This window comes from Lissotriton helveticus, chromosome 5_1 (genome assembly GCF_964261635.1).
Source record: "Lissotriton helveticus chromosome 5_1, aLisHel1.1, whole genome shotgun sequence".
Classification (NCBI taxonomy): domain Eukaryota; kingdom Metazoa; phylum Chordata; class Amphibia; order Caudata; family Salamandridae; genus Lissotriton; species Lissotriton helveticus.
Window position 1 is genome coordinate 1239964578 of NC_136065.1, and position 24624 is coordinate 1239989201.

Genomic DNA, 24624 nt, shown 5'->3' on the forward strand with positions numbered 1-24624 from the left:
GAAGGAGACCTGACTGAACACCACCTCAGCACCAGACATCGCCATCCCAGAAGGCTACAAGATTTCCCGCAGAGAACGCACAAACCGAGTGGGAATCGCCATTGTCCACAAGAACACCATCAGTCTCTCGACCAACACCGACGACACCCTCAACACCGCCGAGCACCTGCACTTCCAGATACACACCGACCCCACCACCACCCTCAGAGGAACCCTAGTCTACAGACCACCCGGACCCAGACCACAGTTCAGCGACTCCATCGACAACCTCATCAGCACCCACGCCCTCGCCTCTACGGACTACATCCTCCTAGGGGACCTGAACTTCCACCTCGAGAACAACAACGATTTCAACACCACCGCCCTAATCGACAACCTCGGACTCAGACAGCTCATAACATCACCCACCCAGGCCGCGGGACACACACTTGACCTCATCTTCTCCGCAAGTCCCCACTTCTCCTTCAACCACACCACCAAACCCCACTGGACCGACCACAGATGCGTCCACTTCACCTTCAGGATACCCACCACGCATCACCGCACCCAACACATGCCACGCCGCTGCTGGGGCAAGGTCACTGAAGAATAACTGACCACCACCCTCGCCCTGAGACCACCCCCTGACCCCACCGACCCCGACACCACCGCTCTCAACCTCAAACAATGGATCAACGACTGCGTCGACACCCTCGCTCCACACAGGACCCCCGCCACCAACCACTCCAGCAAGAAAGCTACATGGTACACCGAAGACCTCCAAGCGCACCTGACAAAAACTGGAAAAGAACTGGCTCCGCGAATGAACACCAAACAGCTACACGGCCCACAAGAACGCCTCCCGCAGACACCACCAGCTCATCAGAACCGCTAAGAGAACAGCTTTAAAGGACCGCCTAGACAACAACGCACACAACAGCAAAGAGCTCTTCAACATCGTGAAAGAACTCTCCAACCCCAGCTCCAACACTAACGACTTTCCTTCCTCTCAAGACCTGTGCGACACACTGGCCAACTTCTTCCACCGGAAGATCGCCGACATCCACAGCAGCTTCACCGCCAGGACCCCCACATCCACCGCCGAGCCCACCAACCCTGTGACCACCATGCGCACCAGCCGCCTGACCGCCTGGTCCAACATCAGCGATGAAGACACCATCAAGACCATGAACTCCAACTACTCCGGATCCCCATCTGACCCATGCCCACATCAGTTTTTCAACAAAGCCAGCACAGCCATCGCCCCCCATTTCCGGAAAACGATCAACATCTCCTTCAAGACAGCAACCTTCCCCGAAAGCTGGAAGCATGCCGAGATCAATGCCTTACTGAAGAAACCCAAGGCGGACCCCAAGGACCTCAAGAATTTCCGGCCCATCTCCCTGCTCCCGTTCCCGGCGAAAGTCATAGAGAAAATTGTCAACAGACAACTGACCCGATACCTCGAAGACAACAACATCCTGGACCCATCCCAGTCAGGCTTCCGCAGCAACCACAGCACCGAAACTGCCATCGACGACATCAGGACCCTAACAGCCGCCCTCATCCTCCTGGACCTCTCAGCCGCCTTCGACACGGTCTGCCACCACGCCCTAACAGCGCGCCTACACGACGCCGGAATCCAAGAGGAGGCCCTGGTCTGGACCACATCCTTCCTATCCGGCAGAACACAGAGCGTCCGCCTCCCACCCTTCCGCTCCAAGACCACGGAGATCATCTGCGGTGTACCGCAAGGATCCTCTCTCAGCCCAACGCTGTTCAATATCTACATGGCTCCACTCGCCCACGTCGAACGCCAGCACAGCCTCAACATCATCTCCTACGCCGACACCCAACTGATCATCTCCCTCACCAAAGACCCTCTCACCGCCAAAGCCAACGTCCACAGGGGAATGAAGGCCATCGCCGAATGGATGAAGGACAGCAGGCTGAAGCTGAATTCTGACAAGGCTGAGGTCCTCATCCTCGGATCCACCCCCTCAGCATGGGACAACTCCTGGTGGCCTACCTCGCTGGGAACAGCCCCAGCAGCCACCAACCAAGCACGCAACCTGGGGGTCATCCTCGACTCCACCCTCTCCGTGACCAAGCAGGTCAACGCCGTTTCCGCATCCTGCTTCAACACCCTCCGAATGCTATGTAGGATCTCCAAGTGGATCCCCTCCGAAACGAGAAAAACAGTCACCCAGGCCCTCGTCACCAGCAGGCTGGACTACGGAAACGCCCTCTACGCAGGAACAACAACCAAGCTCCTGAGACGGCTGCAATGCATCCAGAACGCCTCGGCACGACTGGTCCTCGACATCCCCCGACACAGCCACATCACCCCCCACCTGAGAGACCTACACTGGCTACCCATCAATAAGAGGATAACCTTCAAACTCCTCATCCACCCACACAAAGCCCTACACAACGCCGGACCAGTATACCTCAGCGAATGACTCAGCTTCTACACCCCCACCCGCAGCCTCCGCTCAGCCAGCCACGCCCTCGCCACGGTCCCACGCATCCGGAAAACGACCGCCGCCGGCAGATCCTTCTCCCACCTCGCTGCCAAGACCTGGAACACCCTCCCCACCAACCTTCGACAAACCCAAGACCTGCTGACCTTCAGAAGACTTCTCAAGACCTGGCTCTTCGATCAGTAGCGGCGTCCCCCCTTCCCCAGCGCCTTGAGACCTTCACGGGTATGTAGTGCGCTTTACAAATTCCTTGATTGATTGATTGACTGACCATGTTAGATCTCAGTGCAGCGTTTAACACGGTGAACTACAACATTGTACTCCAACGTTTGGAGGCCGTAGGGGTGCAGGACACACCTTTGTCCTGACTGACTTCTGTTACAATCAAGGATATAGTCTCGTAGGTTACAAATGAAGTAGATTTATTCGGTTTAGATCAAGTTACAGGTAAATCATGAAAAGCCCAACCAGGAGCAGCATCCTGCTGCTCAGCCATTCTCAAGCCAATTGTCTTTTCATCCAAGCACAAACACTTAACATTCCAACCATCCAATGACCTCACTCTGCTAAGCAGCAGGGAACATCAATAAGACCACGCCACCGAAACAAACAGAAAAGGTCAAACACCACCCTCTGAAATAACTTCAATGCTCCAACGGGATGTAAAATAGTAAAATACACAATCAATTTGTCCCACAAATTCCCAATGCAAGAGTGCAAATAACTCAAAAACGTAACAACTACCCGTTCCCCTCACAACACACTCTAAGAGGGCCATCCCGTTACCCTCCATAACACAACACTGAAATCGGTCCAGGGTGTCTTCCACACACTACTGCATAAGAGTGTAAATGCGTACCCGCATCCCCATTCACCTAAATAGGACCAGGGTTTCATCTACCCTCTACTTCATAGGGGTGTACACCCTTAACATTGGTCTAAAAAACTGCATCATCATCCTAACCCGTAGGAAAGATGGAAACTAACCACCGGGCTTAGCACATTGACCCTACATCCTAAACCCCTTAGGAAGGATGGTCAAAATCCCACTTCATCACACTGTCACTCAACACACTCTCCTCCTCCTGAATAGTAAACAGGACAGAGAAAACATACACCTGTACAAACTTGGGCTAAACACGTGCCCCTACTCCTTAACCCCCTAGGAAAGGTGGAATCTCAGGCTTATGCACTGCCCCTACACCCTTAATCCCTTAGGATAGGTGAAACTAGTCAAAAGAGCCTAACATGCAACTCCGCACGTGACTATAACATTCAACCCCATAAAAACATTCGTAAGATTCAGCACGATATTGAAGATTCAACACACTACACACAAACATAGCAGTAAATATTATTAACTGACAGGTAGTTTTAAAACCACCTTTCCAGTGAGCGACTCCTCACTTGAATCCAAACTCCATGTCAATGGTGAGTCTCTCCCTGTACTTGGTACATTTCACTGTGTAATTCACTAGGTATTTTATCTTGAAAGCGTCATTGCCCCAATACTTAATTCAACCCTGTGTGCTCAGTGCTGGCATGCTAGGCTTCTCAAGGCATGTTGCATAAGCTTCACAACCATTACCAATTGACCCGCAGTTCCAGGCACTTCCACAAAGCCTTTTGCGAACCTGCTGCACTGCGTGGATGAAGTCAGCATGCAATGCCCAGGTTTCATAATAAAGAGACTGCCAAACAACTGCAGTTAGCGCTCTAAATTTAACCAAGCGCATTCTATCTTCCCTCTGGAAGTGACCACGTGACAGGAGGATGTCACAAACATGTAGCGCACCCACCCTGCTCTGCATCTCTTTAAAAACACAAAATATAACAGTGTGCCAGTGCAACGCATGTACCCTCTGTAGAATGTCCATGAAATGCCAGAAACGACAAGTGCTCCCACATAGGTCTTTCCACACAAGACCGTCAGTCAGCAGAGGAGCACTAGTTTTCAATATGATGTATGCTCAAAGACTCCCGTCATGCACTTGGCCTCCGGAGGCCAAGCTTTAGCTTTGCGCGGAGAGATGCAGTTCTCATGCTCCGCAACAACGCTGCTGACATGCTCCAGAATGCTGCTGCGGTCGAGCTCAACACACGCCGGTCACACTCCAGTATTCAAATGCTGCACAACTCCGTTTGGCTAATGGCAAGTAAAGAAAAAATAATAAAGTGTTCCAAATAGTCCAAATGGCATATAAAAAAGGCATCATCACAAATCAAGCTTAGTCATCAGTACCTTGAGACACGTGCTGTCAACTGTAAACCCCAACCTTGCCAGCGCTATTAGCACAAATTAAGTTGAACAGTTGCAAAACGCCTTTCATACCAGGGTTGTTCCAACGCGAAGTTCAGGTACAGGCTCCCCGCAGATCAAATGCTCCCTGCTTCACCGGTTCACTCCTCACCAGTGTTTCTCATCCATATGAAATAGGCAGCCTTCTGAGTCTATTGCACACTTATGCTGCCCTGTTAACCCCTTCGATGCTGATGACAAAGCCAGCTCGTCATCAACGTTACCTGCGGTGCGCGGATGACGAGCTGGCTTTGTCCCGATCAAGCCATTTTTGAAATTCCCGCGTACCGCGGGAAAACGCGGTAGCGGTTAAAATGCTAATGGAGCGAGGTTGGAAACCAAAAGTTTGTATACCCCTCGTGAAATTGCTTCTCCATAACAGTAACATGAATTAATCGTGTGGTTTTGAAACTAACCAACTTAGTATAGAATTCACATACACAAACACATGTGGGATTTTAATTTGCATGTTTTGCGGACCATAATCTACTAATTAAGTAATGTTGTCTTGTTAATCTTTGCGCAATTGTCATAATCTAATCGAAATTGGCATGAATATGCTTTTTGTCTGTCTTATTGTGGCATACATGATGGAGAATGGTGAGTAAATCATGCTTATGTGTTGCTTAAATTGCTAGGTATAACTAATTGAATATCTTAGAATGGGGGGAGGTAAACAGAAGGGCTATATTTCCAAAATTAACGTTTTTTTGTGTTTGCTTCTATAATAGTTCCCAATTGTGGCCTATGTGGCCCATCATAAATGGAAGATGTCTGCGACTCCGAGTTTGCGATGATGTATGCATGCGTGACAGAAATCGAGGAGAGCGCGAGCAGCCTGTGCAGAATGAGTCAAAGACAGTGTGGCCGGGCTACCAGAATGTGTGCCAACTTTTTTGAATGTCAGCATCGTGAACATGGGAAAGTTAGCCCGAATATCAATTTAAAGGACACAAGCCAAAGGGGACTGCTAAGGACAATAGCAACTTTATTTTCTAAATTATGCATGTTTACATGTGTGTAGAGCAAAGGTTAGAAGAGGAACAAGCATTTGCAGCTATGTGCTAATCTTTAATTGTTCCCAGTACTCTATTCATATAATCCACTGTATTTCTATTTACATGTGTTTATATGCTATTACCACAGTATGGTGCAGCTGGAGAGTTGTTGGTTTTCATTTGTATTTTAATCTGTAGTCAGGTCAGTCAGTTTTGTGAGTTACTTTAGTTGTCCTTTAGTTATCACGTTGATGGTTAATTGAATCCCGTGTAGCCAGTTGTTTTCTTGTGTTGCTTATGGAAGTGTTCTTTTCCACGTTGAAGCCGGTGTTTCGAGGTGCCTTATGGTCGTCCGGCCAGAATGACGTACTTTTCCTCAGTTAAATAATTCGTCCTCTGCTGCAGGGAAGCGTTGCTGTACCATAACTGTCTGTATCGAGCACACGGCAAGACGAATAGCCAAGTGGAACAGATTGTTGTCATTTTAGCACGCTGAAATAGCGGACTCCATGGGACATTCCAAACAAAGGTTCAGAAGGCGTGGCCTTGGCTTTTTATGTGAACTTTCACTGGCTGTGTTTTCCCATCAGATAAGTAGCTCGTCAGCACAATGAAGTTAGAAAATATGTTTTACTTATTTGGCATGTCTGCAAAGGAAAGCGAAAAGGGTCAAATAATCGGACCGTGGCCTTGTCCGATCCCTAGTAAATGTGGAAAACGTGGTACTGCCCGTAGTGGTGACGTACGTTGACATGTTGAGATGCCACATTATGACGTGCCGTTGGAATACAAGGCTAGTGTCCACGCGAGGGCACCGGAACGGGAGGAGCCCTGCTGGTAGCTGGACAGACCCCCCAGGATATAGCGGCTTTTGTAAAAATGCCGCGATTGCTACAAAAGTGCCGATTTCGCGGGCACTTGTGTAAAAATCGTGGCATTTTTACAAAAGTGCCGATTTCGCGGCAAATCGCGAAATCGCAAAATCCTGGAGGGTCTGCCTATATTTGATCTGTAAAGCGCTCTGATACCCGCAAGGGTCTTGTTCGCGCTATACAAAACTGCCTAAATAAATAAATAAAATAAATAACGATTACTCTGCGGAAAATGAACAATAAGGTGATGAGGTTATGCTCATCCACCCCTTGAATTGACCAATCCGGACAGACTAAGACCGCAAAAGTTACAACTTTTAGATAGATAAGTTAGTGAAAAAGGGTATAAAAAAAAGGACGTTTAGAAGTATGAAAAAAAGCTTGCTTTTCGATTTTATCTTTGCACCCCGACATGCTGCTGGACTGCTAAATCTTTTTCTATGGCGCAAGGACTTTGACATTTTCTGAACTTTAACTTTTGAATGGGTGCCGAGTCCTATGGGAGATGAACATCGAGGGAGATAGAGAGGTGTTTTTTTTTGGAAACTATTCTGTCCCTATGCTGATGTCCGTGTTCTGAAATATTGGTAATATGAATTTTCGTTTATTTTCTGAATTACTATGCTAATAAATTTAAATGTTTTGAATTTAAACATTTTTATTGTAGGTTATTGATGTTTAAATGACTATTAATTAGAGTTAATAAAATAGAGGTCATGCTAGGAGATTCAATCTCTAAATAAAGATTAAATAAATGGAGAATTAAGCTGGTCTTATAGTCCTTTAGTGAACTTTTACAAGCAGATCCATTGACAAATAACGGTGATGCGTTTAAATGTTTTCTTAAAATCAAACCATGGTAATAGATATAACCTGCAGATGTATATAATGTACAAAATGTAGTATTAATTTAGACACTCCGCTATAATCCAGCAGCCCTCCTTTGGTCTTCACCGAATTCTCGGAGCAGGGTAAATGTGTTTGACCCCCACTTTGTACGGGAGAATCAGTAGGAAACCTAAGTTAGGAGGAGAGGTGTACCCACCTTTGCCAACCCCACCCCTCAGGTTGGGGAGGCGAGGTGAAGCGCACATCTCAGTCTCCTCCATCTTGAAAATGAGGGGACCCAGTCAATCAGATTGGAGGAAGAAAAAAGAAGGGCCGAAGAGCTGTGCTGCCCCAGGAAGAACAGTACACCAACTGCTTTGGCCCCAGCCCTACCGGCCTAAGCCTGACTCCGACGTGCCTACAGCGGAAACCCTGGTGTGTCCAGCAGCCCCCAGAACCTGGAGGACCTGCCCTGCACTCATTTCACTGACTGTCTCCTGTGAGCACCGGATTTGCTCAACCAAAGACTCCAGCACTGAACCCTGATCCGAGGTGGCTCGCTGGTTCTGCACCACTCTGCATCCGACACCCACGGCCCGAGTGCCCAGCACCACAAGGAGGTCTCCCCAGCGACCCTGACCTGGGATCTGGTAACCCCCGACCTACCTCGAGCTTCAAGCCGACACCTGCAGCCTCAACCTGAAGGCTACCCCCGACCGCGACCAGAGCTGGTAAGGAGAACCAACGCCTCAGGTCAGCCCTGCACCCGACGTCCCCGGCCTTGGGTGGCCCAGCCGATGGTGTCCAGCCATTCCCCCAAGAACCCACCTTACCTGCCGGTGTTCGCCATCAGGAAACCTCCATGCCTGAGCCTGCAGCATTTTCTTAAATCCAGATATCTCTATTCTCTGCCTCCGTACAGCTGGTGGTTCAGCCCCTGTGCTGAATGTTTGGCCCTGCAGTACTGATCCTAACCCCAGGAGCTTTGCTCCCATATCCAAGTGGCCTGCTCGTAATCAGTCCCCACCCGATGGCCCCCTTAGCCCCTTTGGTTAACATTGGGCCTCTGCACCCTGCCTCCCTAGTGCCACTGGTGAAAACATGTTTTAAGACTTTTTGAATGAGAAACCAAAATAACTGTATGTGACCTAAATACTGTCGTACTTACCTGTGTTTTGTAAGACCCACGGTGTGATATTTAGGCATATCACCTCGGTGGTAAAAGTAACTAAAAAGTAATCAAAAGTAATGTCTATGTTTTTAAACTGTTTTAACAGTAAATACAAACATGTAACAAATTCCATCTCAACCCCAATTGCATTTTCTTGAAAGGTTTGCATTTGAAAAAATACCCTACTTACCTGTGGCAAGTTCTGCTTGGTTCTAGAACTTATACTTATCTAATTTGGTTTAGATTCTGTCTCTGAGTTTGTGCCTTCAATCTTTATTGAGTGAATACAAGAAATTCTTAACACAACCTCCTGATAAGCCTAACTGCTTGACCACACTACTTCAAAGAGAGCTGTTGGTGATTTTCTAATTTAGCCTCTGGGCATCCACTGGACCCTGTGCACACTATACCTTACTAAGGTATAGTATAAACAGAGCCATTTCCTATAGGGAGACATCCTAGACTTTATTTTGTTTGCCATTTCAAGATGCTGAAACGGGTAGCAACCACTATGGTGATTTGATGACATTTGGATAAATTCTCATCCTCCTAGATTCTTGACTCCTGGAGCAGGTGTGGTTATGGTGCCAATTACCTCAGACCACAGATTTGTGTGTCCCACAAGTGGGGACAGCGGTTGCCGAATAGTAAGACCTCAGTATTTTCTTCATTTAACTTCAAAGAGTTAGTGTTCATCCAGGACCAGACTTGTATGAGGGGGTCAAAACAGGTGGGAGCCAGTTGCTAGGGGGGCAGCAGCAAAAGGCAGTGACAGCTTACAAATGCGGCAGGCCTTTGAAGCTTCCCCTTTGTTTACCAAGCCCATACTGGGGGGAGGAGACATGACTCCTCTGCCCAGGATGGGCTTTGTTTTTGGACCCAGAGAACGGAGGCCTTCTACCCAGGGGTCCAGTAACCTGTCTGGGGGTGGCAAATGGTGGTCAGTCATTTAGGAACCACACCAGGTGTGGTCGTTTTTCAGAGGGCATCTCTAAGATTCCCTCTGAGTGCATTTTACATTAAATCCCACAATGGGATGAGTGTGGGTTTAATGTGGTAAGAGGTTTGCTACCAAACTTCCAGTTTTCAGTAAAGCCATTATGGTGCTGTGGAGTTCGTAATGACCAACTCCCAGATCATATAGTCTTTATGGCTTTATTGCACTGAGAATGAATTAAGAAACTGTACCCTCACCTGTGGTCTAGTGCACCCTGCTAGAGGGGTGACTTACCTATGCCACAGGAAGTGGGCTATAGGCATGGCACACAGGGATGTGTGTCACGTTGACTCTTCATTTTTCTCTGCACCAAAACACGCAGCCTACAATGGCAGTGTGTGGGTGTCAAGTTGCATCATCTCTAAGGGTAGCACAATAGGTGCTGCAGCCCTTGGAGGCCTTCCCTGGTCACAGTGCCCTTGGTACCCATGGTACATTTTACAAGGGGCTTACCTGTGGCCAGGGATGTGCCCTTGTAGGTACAAAGGTACAGTTTTGCGAGAGGACAGAGGCCCTGGGAACTTGATTGGCTGGGACCCAGAGCTCATCAAGTCGAGTTGCATCAAATGTCAAGCAAAAAATGGGGGGGTAACCATGCAAAGGGGGGCACTTTCTTACACTCCCACCCTCGGCCCAACGAAAAGCCATCCAGGCCTTGGTTATTTCAAGACTCTACTACAGAAATATTCATTATCTATGGATTATTATAATTAACATTTATTAAGAGCGTAGCTACCCGGAGGCATCCCAGCACTAGTGACAGCGAGCAGATGGAGTAGGGGAATTAAGACATTCTGGAAAAGGTCTTCAGTTGCTTCCGAATAGAAAGGCAGAGGGCAGTTGAGCGAAGATGAATAGGAAGGGTGTTCCATAATCTAGCGACATTCTAAGAGAAAGTACGGCTCCGGGAGCAGGCTCTCTCAATTTTAGGTACAGATGCCAGAAACACATTAGCTGAATGGAAGCATCTTAAGGGGCGGTAGAATGTAATAAGGGAGTGACTGATTTTGGGACCGATACCCCAAAGGGTTTTATGAGCTATACATAATGATTTGAACATTATGCGTTCATTTATTGGCAGCTAGTGCAGTGTTTTAGGGCAGGCTTGGCAGAGTGTGTTTTGGGAATATTGTGTAGCAGCCAGGCTTATAGTGGCGGGAGTTCCCATAGTCTAGGCGTAAGAGAACCAACGCCTGGACCAGGACTCTTCAAGCGGGTATCGGAAGAAGTGGAAGAATTTTCCGAATCAGTCTGAATATACCAAAGCAGGAGGCTGCTAGCTTCACTGCTTGGTGATCAAATATAAGAGCTCTCCCCAGCCAGACTCCCAAGCTTTTGATCTTGGTTTTAGGGCAAGTGGGGGGCCAAGGCAGTTGGGCCAGCTCAATTCAGATGTGGAGACATAGTAATTACCCAAGATCATTAACTCGGTCTTGTCTCCGTTCAGCTTGTGGCACAACTGGTCCATCTATGTGGCCACCGTTTCCAGACAGACTTCTAAGTTAGCTGGCAGGTTCTTCTGGTGTTTTAAGGCTACCACTAGCTGTGTATCTTCAGTGTAAGTGACGATATGGATCCCATATGACAGGACTAACAAGTCAAGAGTTTTTAGGTAGACATTAAACAGGGTGGTGCTTAGCGAAAAGCCCTGGTGGACTCCACGTTAGTGGCACACGTTTGGTAGTCTTGTTGCCTTTGAATACCTGAAACGATGTATCAATCAATCAATCATAACACTGTTAGTGATTGAAGAGCCAGGTCTTGAGGAGTCTCCTGAATGGCAGTAGGTCCTGGGTCTGCCGTAGGTTGGTGGGGAGGGTGTTCCAGGTCTTGGCGGCGAGGTGGGAGTAGGATCTGCCGCTGGTGGTTGCTCTTCGGATGCGGGGGACTGTAGCGAGGGCGAGGCTGGCGGAGCTGAGCTGGCGGGTGGGGGTGTAGAAGTTGAGTCGAGAGTTGAGGTATGCTGGGCCGGTCGTGTGGAGAGCTTTGTGTGCGTGAATGAGGAGCTTGAAGGTTATCCTCTTGTTGACAGGGAGCCAGTGCAGGTCTCTCAGGTGTGGTGTGATGTGGCTGCGGCGGGGGATGTCGAGGATCAGACGCACTGACGCGTTCTGGATGCCTTGCAATCGTCTCAGGAGCTTGGCCGACGTTCCTGCGTAGAGGGCGTTTCCGTAGTCCAGCCTGCTGGTGACGAGGGCCTGGGTGACTGATCTTGTTGTCTCGGTTGGGATACACTTGAAGATCCTGTGGAGCACTCGGAGGGTGTTGAAGCAGGACGAGGAGAAGGCGTGGACCTGTTTGGCCATGGAGAGGGTGGAGTCCAGGATGACCCCTAGGTTGCGTGCGTGGGCGGTGGGTGTCGGGGCTGTTCCTAGGGTTGCAGGTCACCAGGACTCATCCCAGGCTGAGGGGGTGGAGCCGAGGATGAGTTCAGCTTCAGTCTGGTGTTCCTCATCCATTCGGCGACGGCCTTCATTCCTTCGTGGAGGTTGGCCTTGGCGGTTTGAGGGTCTTTGGTGAGGGATATGATCAGCTGGATGTCGTCAGTGTAGGAGACGATGTTGAGGTCATGCTGTCGGGCGACGTGGGTGAGGGGTGCCATGTAGATGTTGAACAGCGTCGGGCTGAGGGAGGAGACTTGGGGTACGCCACAGATTATTTTGTTGGCCGTGAAGCGGAAGGGGTGGGGGGGAGGCGGACGGTCTAAGTTCTGCCAGAGAGGAAGGATGTTGTCCAGTCCAGGGCCTTCTCTTGGATCCCGGCGTCGTGTAGGCGTGTGCGTAGTGGCAGACCGCGTTGAAGGCGGCTGAGAGGATGAGGGCTGCTGTTCTCCGTTGTCAAGCAGGGTCCTGATGTTGTCCGTGGCGGCGATGAGGGCGGTCTCGGTGCTGTGGTTGCTGGGAACCCGGACTGGGATGGGTCCAGGACGTGGTTATCCTTGAGGAAGCGGGTCAATTGTTTATTGACGATTTTCTCTGTGACCTTAGCCGGGAATGGGAGCAGGGAGATGGGTCAAAAGTTCTTGAGGTCCTTGGGGTCCGCCTTGGGTTTCTTGAGTATGGCGTTGATCTCGGCATGCTTCCAGTTTTCTGGGAAGGTTGCTATCTTGAAGGAGGTGTTTATTTGTTTTCCGACGCGCTTTTTAATCTGCACATCACACTTTCCGGAGGGGCTTCTTGATCTGCCTTCTGTAAACCCAGCACCAGAGGGACATCCACTGCGGCTGTAGCTCTACCCCTGAACACCTCTTGTCCTCCTGGGACGCGAACAGCGCACTGCCCAGCACTACAACATCCAGAGGGCAGCGCGGTCTCGCAAGAGGAGAGGAGGAGCTCTAGACTACACAGTAGGATAAGAGCCAACCAGGGATACCATGGCGCGGGACGCGCTTTTTAATCTGCACATCGCACTTTCCGGAGGGGCTTCTTGATCTCCCTTCCTGTAAACCCAGCACCAGAGGGACATCCACTACAGGTGTAGCTCTACCCCATAACACCTCTTCTCCTCCAGGATAGCGAACCGCGCACTGCCCAGCACCACAACAACTAGAGGGCAGCGCAGTCTCGCGAGAGGAGAGGAGGAACTCTAGACCACACAGGAGGATAAGAGCCAACCAGGGATACCGCGGCGCTGGCGCGCGCTTGCCTTGGCCAAGGGCGGGTCCGTCCTTGCCCGTCATCGCCCGGAGGAGGCTGGGCTGGGCCATTCCCCTTTCGTGCTGAGTGCCCTGACGGATAAGACCCTGGTATTCTACAAGGTACTGTGTAACCTGCCCTCATTCCATTTTTATAAATTGCGATTGACTGGGAGTGACAAAAGGCTGGGATAAAAAGGGAAAAACCTTTGGTAGAGTGACATTTAGGACACCTGCAGTCTGCAACACTTGATAACCGGGCATTATACTCCAATTGGACTATATTGGACTTATATGTATCTTGTATTTAATATTGTATTGTAAAATTTTATTTGGTATTTGTATTTTTTGTGCCCTTGTTTTATTCTTAGGGATATTGGGTTTAATACACCGCTCATTGGACTATAGAAAGGTTAGCACATTCACTTATTTGTAAGCCTATCTTCCCTTAGAATAAAGAATAAAGTACAGTATAGATCTATATTAATATAATAAAGAGAGAGCCCAAACCTTTGAGGCGGGTAATCTCAGGAACCACAGCACCAATCACAACACCCAATACAGCGTTGGAAAGGGCAGTTGCAGCAGAAGGACATAGGCTATGCAGACGCCCACCATATACATTTAAAAGGTAAAAGAACCGTGCCAGCAAAGTAGTCCCTTGTGGGCGTGTCTGCGTTGTGCTGTGGGCGTGACAAACGCTGGGGGCGTGTGGTACGTTCCGCCCTTCATGCCATATCTCATATCGTGTGCTAATCCCACCCTGCTCCCTTTAAATACCCCTGCACCCCATAATCATAACCCACCCTTACTCCTTAAAATACCCCAACACCCTTAAACACTAACCGATCTTAACCCTATAAATATACCCTGTACCCCAAAACTAAGGGTGGGCGTAGTGGGCGTAGTGGGGCTCCGCGGAGCTACGCGGAGAGGGCGAGAAGCTACGCCCGCTCCCGCACTCCGCGTAGCCCCACTACGCACCTCCCTCCCGCTCTCCCCCGCATACATTATTTAAGCAATTAGCCTTATTAAAACAATATTAAAGCACCTACCTTGTCCGGGGCTCGTCCGGGGCTCCCTCTTGAATAGCCTCCTTTTCCTGGATACCAATGCGCATGCGCGGGCGGCCGCGCATGCGCATTTCTCCCGAGAAATGCGCATGCGCGGCCGCCCGCGCATGCGCATTGGTATCCAGGAAAAGGACGCTATTCAAGAGGGAGCCCCGGACGAGCCCCGGACAAGGTAAGTGCTTTAATATTGTTTTAATAAGGCTAATTGCTCAAATAATGTATCTAGGGGAGGGCGGGAGGGAGGCGGGTGGCGGCCGACTTGGCTACGCACACGGAGTGGGCGTAGTGTTGCCGGCTACGCTGTCTACGCAAAATGCGTAGAAGGCAACACTACGCCTACTCCGTGGGCGTAGCCGAATCGGGCGCCCAGGGTTACCCAAAACCCAAACCTATCCCTAAACCCTAAAAATACCCCTGTACCCCAAAATCCAAACCTAGCCCTGAACCCTATAAATACCCCTGTACCTCAAAACCCAAATCTACCCCTGAACCCTAAAAATACCCCTGTACCCCAAACCCAGCCCTGAACCTTAAAAATACCACTGTACCCCAAAACACAAACTTACCCCTGAACCCTAAAATACCCCTGTACCTCAAAACCCAAACCTAGCCCTGAACCCTTAAAATACCCCTGTACCCCCAAACCTACCCCTGAACCCTAAAAATACCCCTGTACCCCAAAACCCAAACCTAGCCCTGGACCCTAAAAATAACCCTGTACCCCAAAACCCAAACCTACCCCTGAACCCTAAAATACCCCTGTACCCCAAAACCCAAACCTAGCCCTGAACCCTTAAAATACCCCTGTACCCCAAAACCCAAACCTACCCCTGAACCCTAAAAATACCCCTATACCCCAAAACCCAAACCTAGCCCTGAACCCTAAAAATACCCCTGTACCCCAAAACCCATACCTATCCCTAAACCCTAAAACTACCCCTGTACCCCATAACCCAAAACTATATCTGAACCCTTAAAATACCCAAACACCCCAAAACATATACCTCAGTACCCCAAATCATATACCCCTATACCCATACTTACCTTTTCCAAACATTAAAAAAAACATGCTTTTACCATTCATGCATTTACAACCAATTTCGTTGTAAATGTATGCGTGGTAGAAGCATATAAAATGTAATGCCATGCGTTATAATGGCATTGCGGAGTCATGGTACTTTTGTAATGAAAGTATGCGGAGGGATGGTATGCGGAAAGAAAGTTGCGGAATAATGGGTGTTTACCCTCCCCCGGTAAGTACATTGGTGGCACGGCGGCCCACATCTCCAGCAACATACTCATATTTTTTCACCACCCATTTGAAAAATGCACAGGTCTCTCTAATTGATGGCCATCACCGACATACACTTTCAGACACACCTCCCGCCACAAGTTCTAGAATTGCAAACTTTAGAGCTGGGGAGCTACGTTTGAATCTCGGCATGAGCTCAACATCCTGTGTGTCCCCGTGCCTACCACAAATGAATGTGTTCTTCTGTAATGTAAATTGTGCTCATGCCATGTTGTCGAGTTCGCGCTATATAATATTGCAAGGAAAAATAAAGTAGGGAAACTTGAGTTCACACACTACTGAACGCGCACTCTTAAGTGCATCAGCCGTGCACTGTGAATCGGAGCGTTTCACAGGCCTGTCACAGATAAGAAATGCTATCTAAACAAAATCCTACAAAACAATATACTACTGGCCGGCAGCAATTCATACCCGGACAACGTCGGGACAGGCTGCTAGTATGAAAATAAAGTAGGAGGATTAACTGGCAGGAAAATGGGAAAAAGAAAGGCTGAATCTATTAGCAAAACGAGTGCGGGCGCGGGTGGGCAGCAGTCGCTGAAAACTTATCTCACTAGAGCAATGGGGGAGATCGATGAGCAAATAAGCTCAGTGGAGGAAAGTATTACGCAAGGGCGGCTAAGCACGCTTGTAGTTAACATTGAAGAGCCCGAAATACACACAAAAATGGTGACAATAAATAATGAAGTGTCTGACCCCACATTAAATGCAAATGTGTGTGTACTATCCATCTCAGAGGATATAGAGGATATAGAGGTGTGCAATTTAGACCTTGAAAACCAGCCACCCACTAAGCAACAGAAAAACCCTGTAGACAGCCCGGTGATTAACAGCACCCCACCTACCAGAAAGAAGAAGGCTATAGTTAGGGGGGCGGAAAAAAAAAAAAATCGGATGGTAAAATGGCTGCTGTAATAAGAAAAACGCCATGCCAAAATCTTACAGGAGATCAGAAAAATGAGCTCTTGAGATTAAGGAAAGAGATGGGTGTTTAACAGATTTGAACGCCTGACAAACTTGGAAGATATTGACTGACTGTACGGGGCTCCCAAATGGGGGACGGTGTGTTCCAATAGATCATATACGGAATATGTGCACTCTGGTAATTCCACCAGTAGGATTAATTCAAATTATATAGGAGATCAGGAAATAGGCCCAGGTTTCGTGTTAAAAGAAGTTGATCCAGAGAATATACAACCCGCAATAATGGAAAATATTATGCTTCTGGAGGAAGATAGTCAGCCAACACCTAATTGTTCAAAGTTGGGTATAATGTTCTGGAACATTACAGGATTAACTAGCAAAATGGCAGACAAATACTGGCTACAGTTCATAGCAGACTATCCTACTGTTTGTTCTCAGGAAACCTGGGTGGTTGCTGAAACGCACTTGACAAGCAATCGGACCTTCCATACCCCGGCAGTTTAGAGGGAGCACGGACGTAATAAGGGCGGATTGTGCACTTATATCTCAAATACCCTCGGAATACAAAAAATAAAATCAGATTGTAAAATGGAATACTATCAGATAATAGAACTTTATATAACTACGGGTAGATGTCTGGTGTTGATTAACTTTTACAATAATATTCCTCGGAATAAGACGCTGTGCGTCTTAGTGAAATTACAGAGGGAATTAAGTAAAAAACTGGAAACATTAAAAGGAGAAGTGTATTTTATTTGGGGTGGGGACTTCAATTGCACCCTATGTCAGTTTTATAAAAGTAACATCTGTGGCATGGGTGAAAAGAAAGGGGAAATAACACCACATTTTGCTCATACCGCATTAGGGGAGAAATTGAATGAAATTATATTACAATTTGATTTAGGGTACTCTAATGATATGTGCACCCCGATGGTGGAATTTGAGCCCACTTATAACGGGAGGGGCTGCAATTCAACAATTGATTTTATCTTGACGTCCAGCAAACTAGACGGTAAGGTATCTATGTTTAAGACACATAGTATACTACATAGTGACCATTACCCTTTAAGTATTAATCTCAATGCTGTGGTTGGTATACCCAGGACCAGCAGTGCAGGGGATAAATATGGTACTGATATAACTCTTGCTAGCCTTAATGGATACGCGCTAAAATGGAGCAAGGTTGAACCTCCGCCTTTCTTGGTTCAACTTATTAAGGAACAGGTAATGGATTTTTCCACCTGACTACAATTGGATAAGGAGGGCGAAGATGTTATAGAGGCTTTCCTAAACATATCAAATAAAATCAGGCGGATGTTATTTGTGACCCTTAAGGGCAAAGAACATAATAGGATGGGAAAAGTATGGTTCGACAAGGAATGTAGCAAGGCCCATAAAAACCTTAAGAGAGCGTTGAAATGCAAACCAAAAGTGATGGTAGACATTAAACAGGCTAGGCATATGTATAAACAAGCGCAAAATAGGAGAAAATTGGAATTAAGAACAGAGGCATGGCAAAACCTGCGCAAGGCTAGTGAAAATAAAGATAATACAGGGTTCTGGAATATAGTTAATGCACCTTTTTTATCCACGAGAGAAACAGATATAATTCATGTGGCAATTGAAGAGGATAGGTGGGTACAGTATTTTAGTTGTCTTTATAATGAAGCAACTCTGGGCCAATGAAATTGGTGTATTAACAAAATTACAATATGGCTTTCGAGCAGGCCTTGGGACAGTGGAACAAGTCTGAATTTGAGCCTGATCATTGACAAGTACACCATAGCAAAAAGTGGTAATATATTTCTGACATTTGTTGACCTTAGTTCAGCATTTGATTGCGTAGTACATGAAAAATTGTGGGCCATTTTACTGGATATGGGTGTTGAATCAAACATTTTGTTGTTCCTAAAAGAGTTGTATAGGGATGCAGGTGCAAGAGTAAGGTAAGGGAAACAGGGGGAATGCTCCAATAGATTTAAAATAAGCAAAGGAGTGAGACAGGGGTGCGGACTCGCCCCATTTCTTTTTACTCTTTATATAAATAGTGTTGGTAAACATCTGGCAGAGCACCCAAATGACCACCCAGTAATTGATGGCTGTCCCATACCCATTTTATTATATGCGGATGACGCAGTTTTAATGTCCAGGACACAAAATGGTCTACAAAGAACACTCACACAGTTCGTGGAATACATGCAGGAAAGTGGTTTTAGGGTTAATATTAAGAAAACTTTTAGTATATGTGGGAAGGCACCTTTTAAAAAGAAATGTAGTGTTTTTATTAACAAACAGAAAATCGAGTGCGTTAATAGTTTCTCGTACTTGGGTATAGTCTTTGCGAGTACAGGAAAATGGAGGAAGGCCATTTAGGTTAGAAAACAAATGATGCTGAGAGCAACTGGGGGGGGTTACAAGTTTTGCAGGTAAATTGGTCTTTAGCCAATCCCAGAGATGATCTCTATATATAAAGCTAAATGCATTTCGACGGCAGTGTACGGGGCTGGCATTTGGGGCCTAGCAAACGCTAAGAGTCTACAACAATGTGAGAACGCGTTTCTAAAATATCTTTTGGCGATACCTAGCTCCACTGCCAACTTCGCCTGCCACCTTGAATTGGGTTTGTCACATATAGAAGATATTATCAGGACTTATCCACTTTTATTGTGGCACAAGCTCTGGGTGACAGATGAAGCGATTTTTAACCGCAGTGTTATTATGGACTGAATGAAAATGGAGAGGGCTGCACACATCCCATGGCTGAGCCACATTAGGGCTGTCACAAGTGAGATTGGGCATCCGAAATATTTTGAGGATCCCGAGAGTATTTATTCTATCTCCAGAAAACAAATAAAAAAGGAATACATGTTATACCTGGAAGATAAAAGATGGTCTCTAGAGAGACGGAAACAAATAGTCATGATGAATTATGTGCTACAAATAGGCCCAGGAATGCACCCTTACCTAACCCAACTCTGGGGGAGCTACGATCGTATGCTGCTGACTCGGTTCCGATTGGGTATAGTGTTTAGACTAGTTACATTTCCTGAAACTAATGACTGGTCGCACGATCTGAAACCCTGCCCATGTGACGATGTATCAAGACAATCAACTATCCACGTCACCTTTTTCTGTAAATTTTATGTTAACCCGAGGAAAAGATTTTTAATACCATTTATAAAAAAGAAAGGCCTGAGACAGTGCAATGATGCCCTTATGTTTTTACAACGAATGGATAGTGAATTATGTATCAGTGTGATGGTTTCCTATTTGAAAAATGTAATAAGATTCAGAAGCTCAATGTAGGGAAAACAACATCTTTTGATTTAAGTAAGGTGTGATATCAAACTCTGTGGATGCAGTTAACAGCATAAACTACAGGATATGAATTGTAATGGCCTAGCTTAAACTAATCATATTATAAGGTGACAAAATATGTTTTTCCTGTAAATATGAAAGCGTGTCCCATCCTCTTATTATGGTTAGTGATGAAATAGAAGCAGTGTGTATGTAATGCAAATGTTTTATGATGTTTTTAACTTGTGCTTTTATGGTTTTATGACAAAATCGAATAAAGTGATATTTGATTTGATTGTTTTCCGAAGATGGGGTGCGATGGCTGTGCTGGCTTTGTTGAAGATGTGGTGGGGGCATGGGTCCAGTGGTGATCCGGAGTGGATGGTGTTCATGGTCTTGCTGGTTTCCTCGTCATTGACGTTGGACCAGGAGAGCAGGCGGTTGGTGCAGGTGGTGGTCGTGGGGCGGTGGTTGTCGGGGTGATCGTGGCGTTGAAGCTGTCGTGGATGTGGGTGATCTTGCGGTGGAAGAAGGTGGCCAGTGAATAGCACAGGTCTTGCGAAGGCGGAAAGTCGTTGGTGGTGGAGCTGGGGTTGGAGAGTTCCTTCACGATATTGAAGAGCTCTTTGCTGTTGTGTGGGTTGTTATCCAGGCGGTTTTTGAAGGGGGCCCTCTTGGCGGTTCTGATGAGTTGATGGTGTCTGCGGGTGGCATCCTTGTGGGCTGCGTAGTTGTCCAGTGATGTATCCAGTAGAAAGGACTTAATCCAGGCCAAGACATAACCTGAAACTCCAACCATTCTAAGTCTGTCAAAAAAAATGTTATAGTTAACAGTGTTGCATGCGGAGCTCAGGTCAAGTAGGATGAAGGTCATTGTGCCTCCCTGGTGGAGGATATTCCTCAATTCCTCTACTACTACTAAAAGAGCGGTTTCTGTACCATGTTGGGGTCGGAATCCTGTCTGCAAAGTGTGCAGAAGGGAGTGGGTTTCTAAGAACTCAGAGAGAATTCTGTTCCCGGGGTGAAGAGAGACTGAATGATAATTATCCCATACCTCAGGGTTAAGATTAGGTTTCTTTAACAGTGCGCTTATCGTGGCATGTTTCCATGACGAGGGAACTTGACAGGTAGATAATCGATGAAGTTAAAACTTCTAGTAAAACTGGAAGTATGGTTTCCTCAACCTTACGAAGCATATGAATAGGTGCCGGGTCTCGAGGGGAACCAGAATTGACTTAGGCAAAGAGTTGCGATTAGGTAGACAGGTTCATAATTGGAAGTTCCTCCAGTTGTGGAATACTTGCCCAATGGGCTATCTGCTTCCAGGGCTGTGTGATCAGAACAGCGGGCCTGGGGGAAAGTGTTTTTTACTATTTGGAAGATTTCCCTGGGAGCATTGACAGCGGATGTAATTTTTTCCTCAAAATACTGTGCTTGTGCTCTCTTTATTTCTGTGTGGTACGTTTTGATGGACTCTCTATATTTCTGTTTTTGTAAGGTACTGTATTCTTTCCTCCAAGCTCTCTCCAGTCTTTTGCAATTTTGTTTAAGTTCCCGAAGTTTAAGTGAGTACCAGGGTGTTGTTTTCTCCCTAGGCCTTTTTCGGCTCTATTTAAACGGTATGGTGGCATCCAAGGTTGATTCAATCCAATGACTAGGCTTGTCAGTAGCTATGTTAGGATTGGAGTCCCATAGACGTTTAGTATTCGTCAGGGCTATGGTCCTTGCGGTACTTGCTAGCGTAGCAGCGGTATCTGTGAGGGATTTTGGAAATTGCCCACAGGGGCCAGGGGACGATAGATAAGGATTCCTGATAGGGGATGGGTAGGTGAAAAAAATTTGTGAAGAGCATATTTTCGCAATCTTGAATAATGTCCGTCTCAATATCCCCCTTCAAATGATCCGTCAGAATGATGGTGATACCTCCCCCATTTCTCAGTTTCCTGTCTTTCCTCAGAATATAATAACCAGGAGGCAATGCTTGCAGCAGATCAGGGTCAGATTCTTTGTGGAGCCAGGTTTGTGTTAAAAACAGGACTTCGGGTTGTCTCCATCAAGGAAGATATTAATTTCAGGAACGTGTTTCGGTAGAGACCTGCAATTAAGAAGAAACATTTTGTAACCCCTTAGGGTCTTCGTTATAAGAAGCGGTTTTGAAGCATTGTGAGGGTTCGAAAGAGCAGTAAGTACAAGGTGCGGGCCATTTGTTAGACTAATGGAGTGCAAGCATGCATCTTTATAGGGTGTTCGCAGTAGATGGAGTTGGGAGGAGGAGTATTTCAAAGTATCTACGGCGGAAGGGCCAGAGATTCTGGCCTCTGGTCCCTGATGGGCGCGGACGGCAAAGACGTGATTGCCTTTGGCGCATCCGCGCTGCCATGCAACTAGATAGTCTTGGTGACTCGGCTTGTCTGCAATATGCCCCGCCTCCTCTTGCCACCTCCCTCCACACAACAGGAAGTTCCATGGTGGACTGGGGAGTGAGCGCGAGCCAGGAACCTTCCTAAAAGGTACCGTGCAATAGCAAGTAGAACAACTAATTAAAAATCAATTTAAATGTTTTGAAAATACCCCCAAAAATGCTTGGTGCAGCGTAGCAATGTGGCTTGCCTATCTGCTTACTTGTCGCTAAGTATCACAAAGTATCTTCTCAGTCGGCTCCAGATAGTGCAGAACGCAGCGGCAAGACTTCTACTTCACCCTACCTCCCCTCCCCCAATTCGATCCCTCTGCCAGCCTGCTCCGTGATCTACACTGGCTCCCAGTTGAGCAGCGCGTCCAATTCAAGGTGCTGTGCTATGTGCACAAACGTCTTTTGAACTCTGGCTTCTCCTATCTAAGATTTTTGGTGCTGCCAAAACCACCAAGTAACCTGGATCTCGCTGTAATTCCTAGAGTTGGGAGATCCATGCAAGGAGGCCGAGTCTTTTTCTTTTTAGGTCTAAAGTTGACAAACTCTCTTCCCCCTTACCTGAGAGCCTACCGCTCACTTTCAGGCTTCCGCAAGAAGCTTAAAAATGGCTGTTTTTAAGTTTAACACCATTGTTTCTGGGTAGCTATATTGTAGCGGAGCACTAGGAACCTCTTGGTTAGGCAGCCATGCACTGTACACGGCTCAATAGTAATAATTTAGGATACATTTAGATGTCTTTTAGCGCTGGATCTTCAAACTTTAGATTTGAAAATTCCATGAAATTAAAAAGGTCTGAAAAAGTAAATGCTTTTTTTTCTTCAAAAAGTCAATCATCCTCCTGAATATTATGGATTCCTAGAAATCTGCAGACTTTCTACGCTCACTCACAATATATTTTATTTTAAAATGACAGTAAACCTTCTGAACTGAACAAATAAGGATATATTGTTACTCTGCCCGTGACTGTCGGGACTCTACTCGATCATACTGGAGGTTTGCGATGGTGAATCCTACACGATAGTTCCAGCTTGCTTATCTTGGCGAGACTGGTGTCCTTCTCATTTGTTTGTTAGACGTCCATCTTTTGTTGTATTGAGCGGTGCACCTTTGTGTTTGTTTTCTAATAATTGTTATTATCCTGTATTGGATGGCACCAGGACAGTGGTTGCATAAACAGTGTGCACACGTTAATGGTGGTTGATTTTCACCATATTTATTCATCGTTTGGGATAGTAGACTAGGTGCTGTTCTTATTGCAGGGTTCACTGTCATTCAAGTTCTGACTTACAAATACACAGACATCTCTTCTTTAAATGAATCACCCAAAGAAGGGAGACAGGGGTGCCAATTAAGGACATCATTTTAGGTCACATTGACATATGTATGTTTGCAATGGAATGATGGCTCACTGCTTAGGCAAATCAGGTCAGTCTGCAAACAGTACCTAAAACCCTGAGAAGTACATAATATTGAAATAACATTATGTTCAAATTATAAATTGTTATAGACTTACTGATGCAGTAAAAATGTACTTTCTATACTGAAAAGCTCTGCAGAATGGGAAACAAAGACACACCTGCTACTTGGCACAGTGCAAACCACTTCACCACGACTGGTCCCCAAGTACTCTTCCTCTGCATACACTTCAATGGTTCTTGCCTGGCTTTCGAGTAGCAGAGAGATGATTTCTTCACCAGACCGAGGGTCACACTCTATGAAGAGGCAACAGGAATTCTCATCTTCTTCATCAGCAGCCCTCGCCAACAGAACCAAGTCATCACTTAAAATACAAAGAGCAAGTAGGCATTTATCAACAATGTTTAAGTGATATGGGGGAATTACCCCCTCTTACCAGGTGAGGTGGAAGCGTACTACCACTCTGTGAAACATTTACACTGCTTATACATATCACACATAACAGACATCAAAACAGACCGTAGCAGCACTCTAATGACGGACAGCCAAACTTATCACCGGTGTCTCTCTTCAGTAGCGCTGCCTCCAGAAAGGACCCACACCACTGTGGTGTAAGATGCTATTTAATGTTTAGTTTATTTTCCATCATTTTAGCAGTTATATACACATCCATTTTCAATCACAATGTTTTTTTCAATTAACCAGTTTATACAATACATTGAAATGGAGAATCCTAAGGTCATAAGGTGTTGCTTTCACTAAAGCTCTTCAGAGAGGCTGAAACTTGCTAGGCAGTGCCGATTTTGAACACTGCGGATTACTTCAAAGGATAAAATACCTTAGTACTGTTTTGCAAGGGACAGACACCGGACCACTGGCTCAAGAATCCAGTTTCAAGGACCCTGCCTTAGTTTACCCATCATCCTTA

At 46.7% G+C, this 24624-nt stretch overlaps 1 protein-coding gene across 1 annotated transcript in view; it reads right to left on the bottom strand.

Moving 5' to 3' along the window:
* Positions 1-24624, bottom strand: part of C5_1H10orf88 (chromosome 5_1 C10orf88 homolog) — a 184891-nt gene that overhangs the window by 100221 nt on the left and 60046 nt on the right. Inside the window, exon 2 of the mRNA XM_078643993.1 lies at positions 23857-24060. Within this exon, the coding sequence (XP_078500119.1) occupies positions 23857-24060 (204 nt within the window). The remainder of the gene's footprint in view (positions 1-23856; positions 24061-24624) is intronic.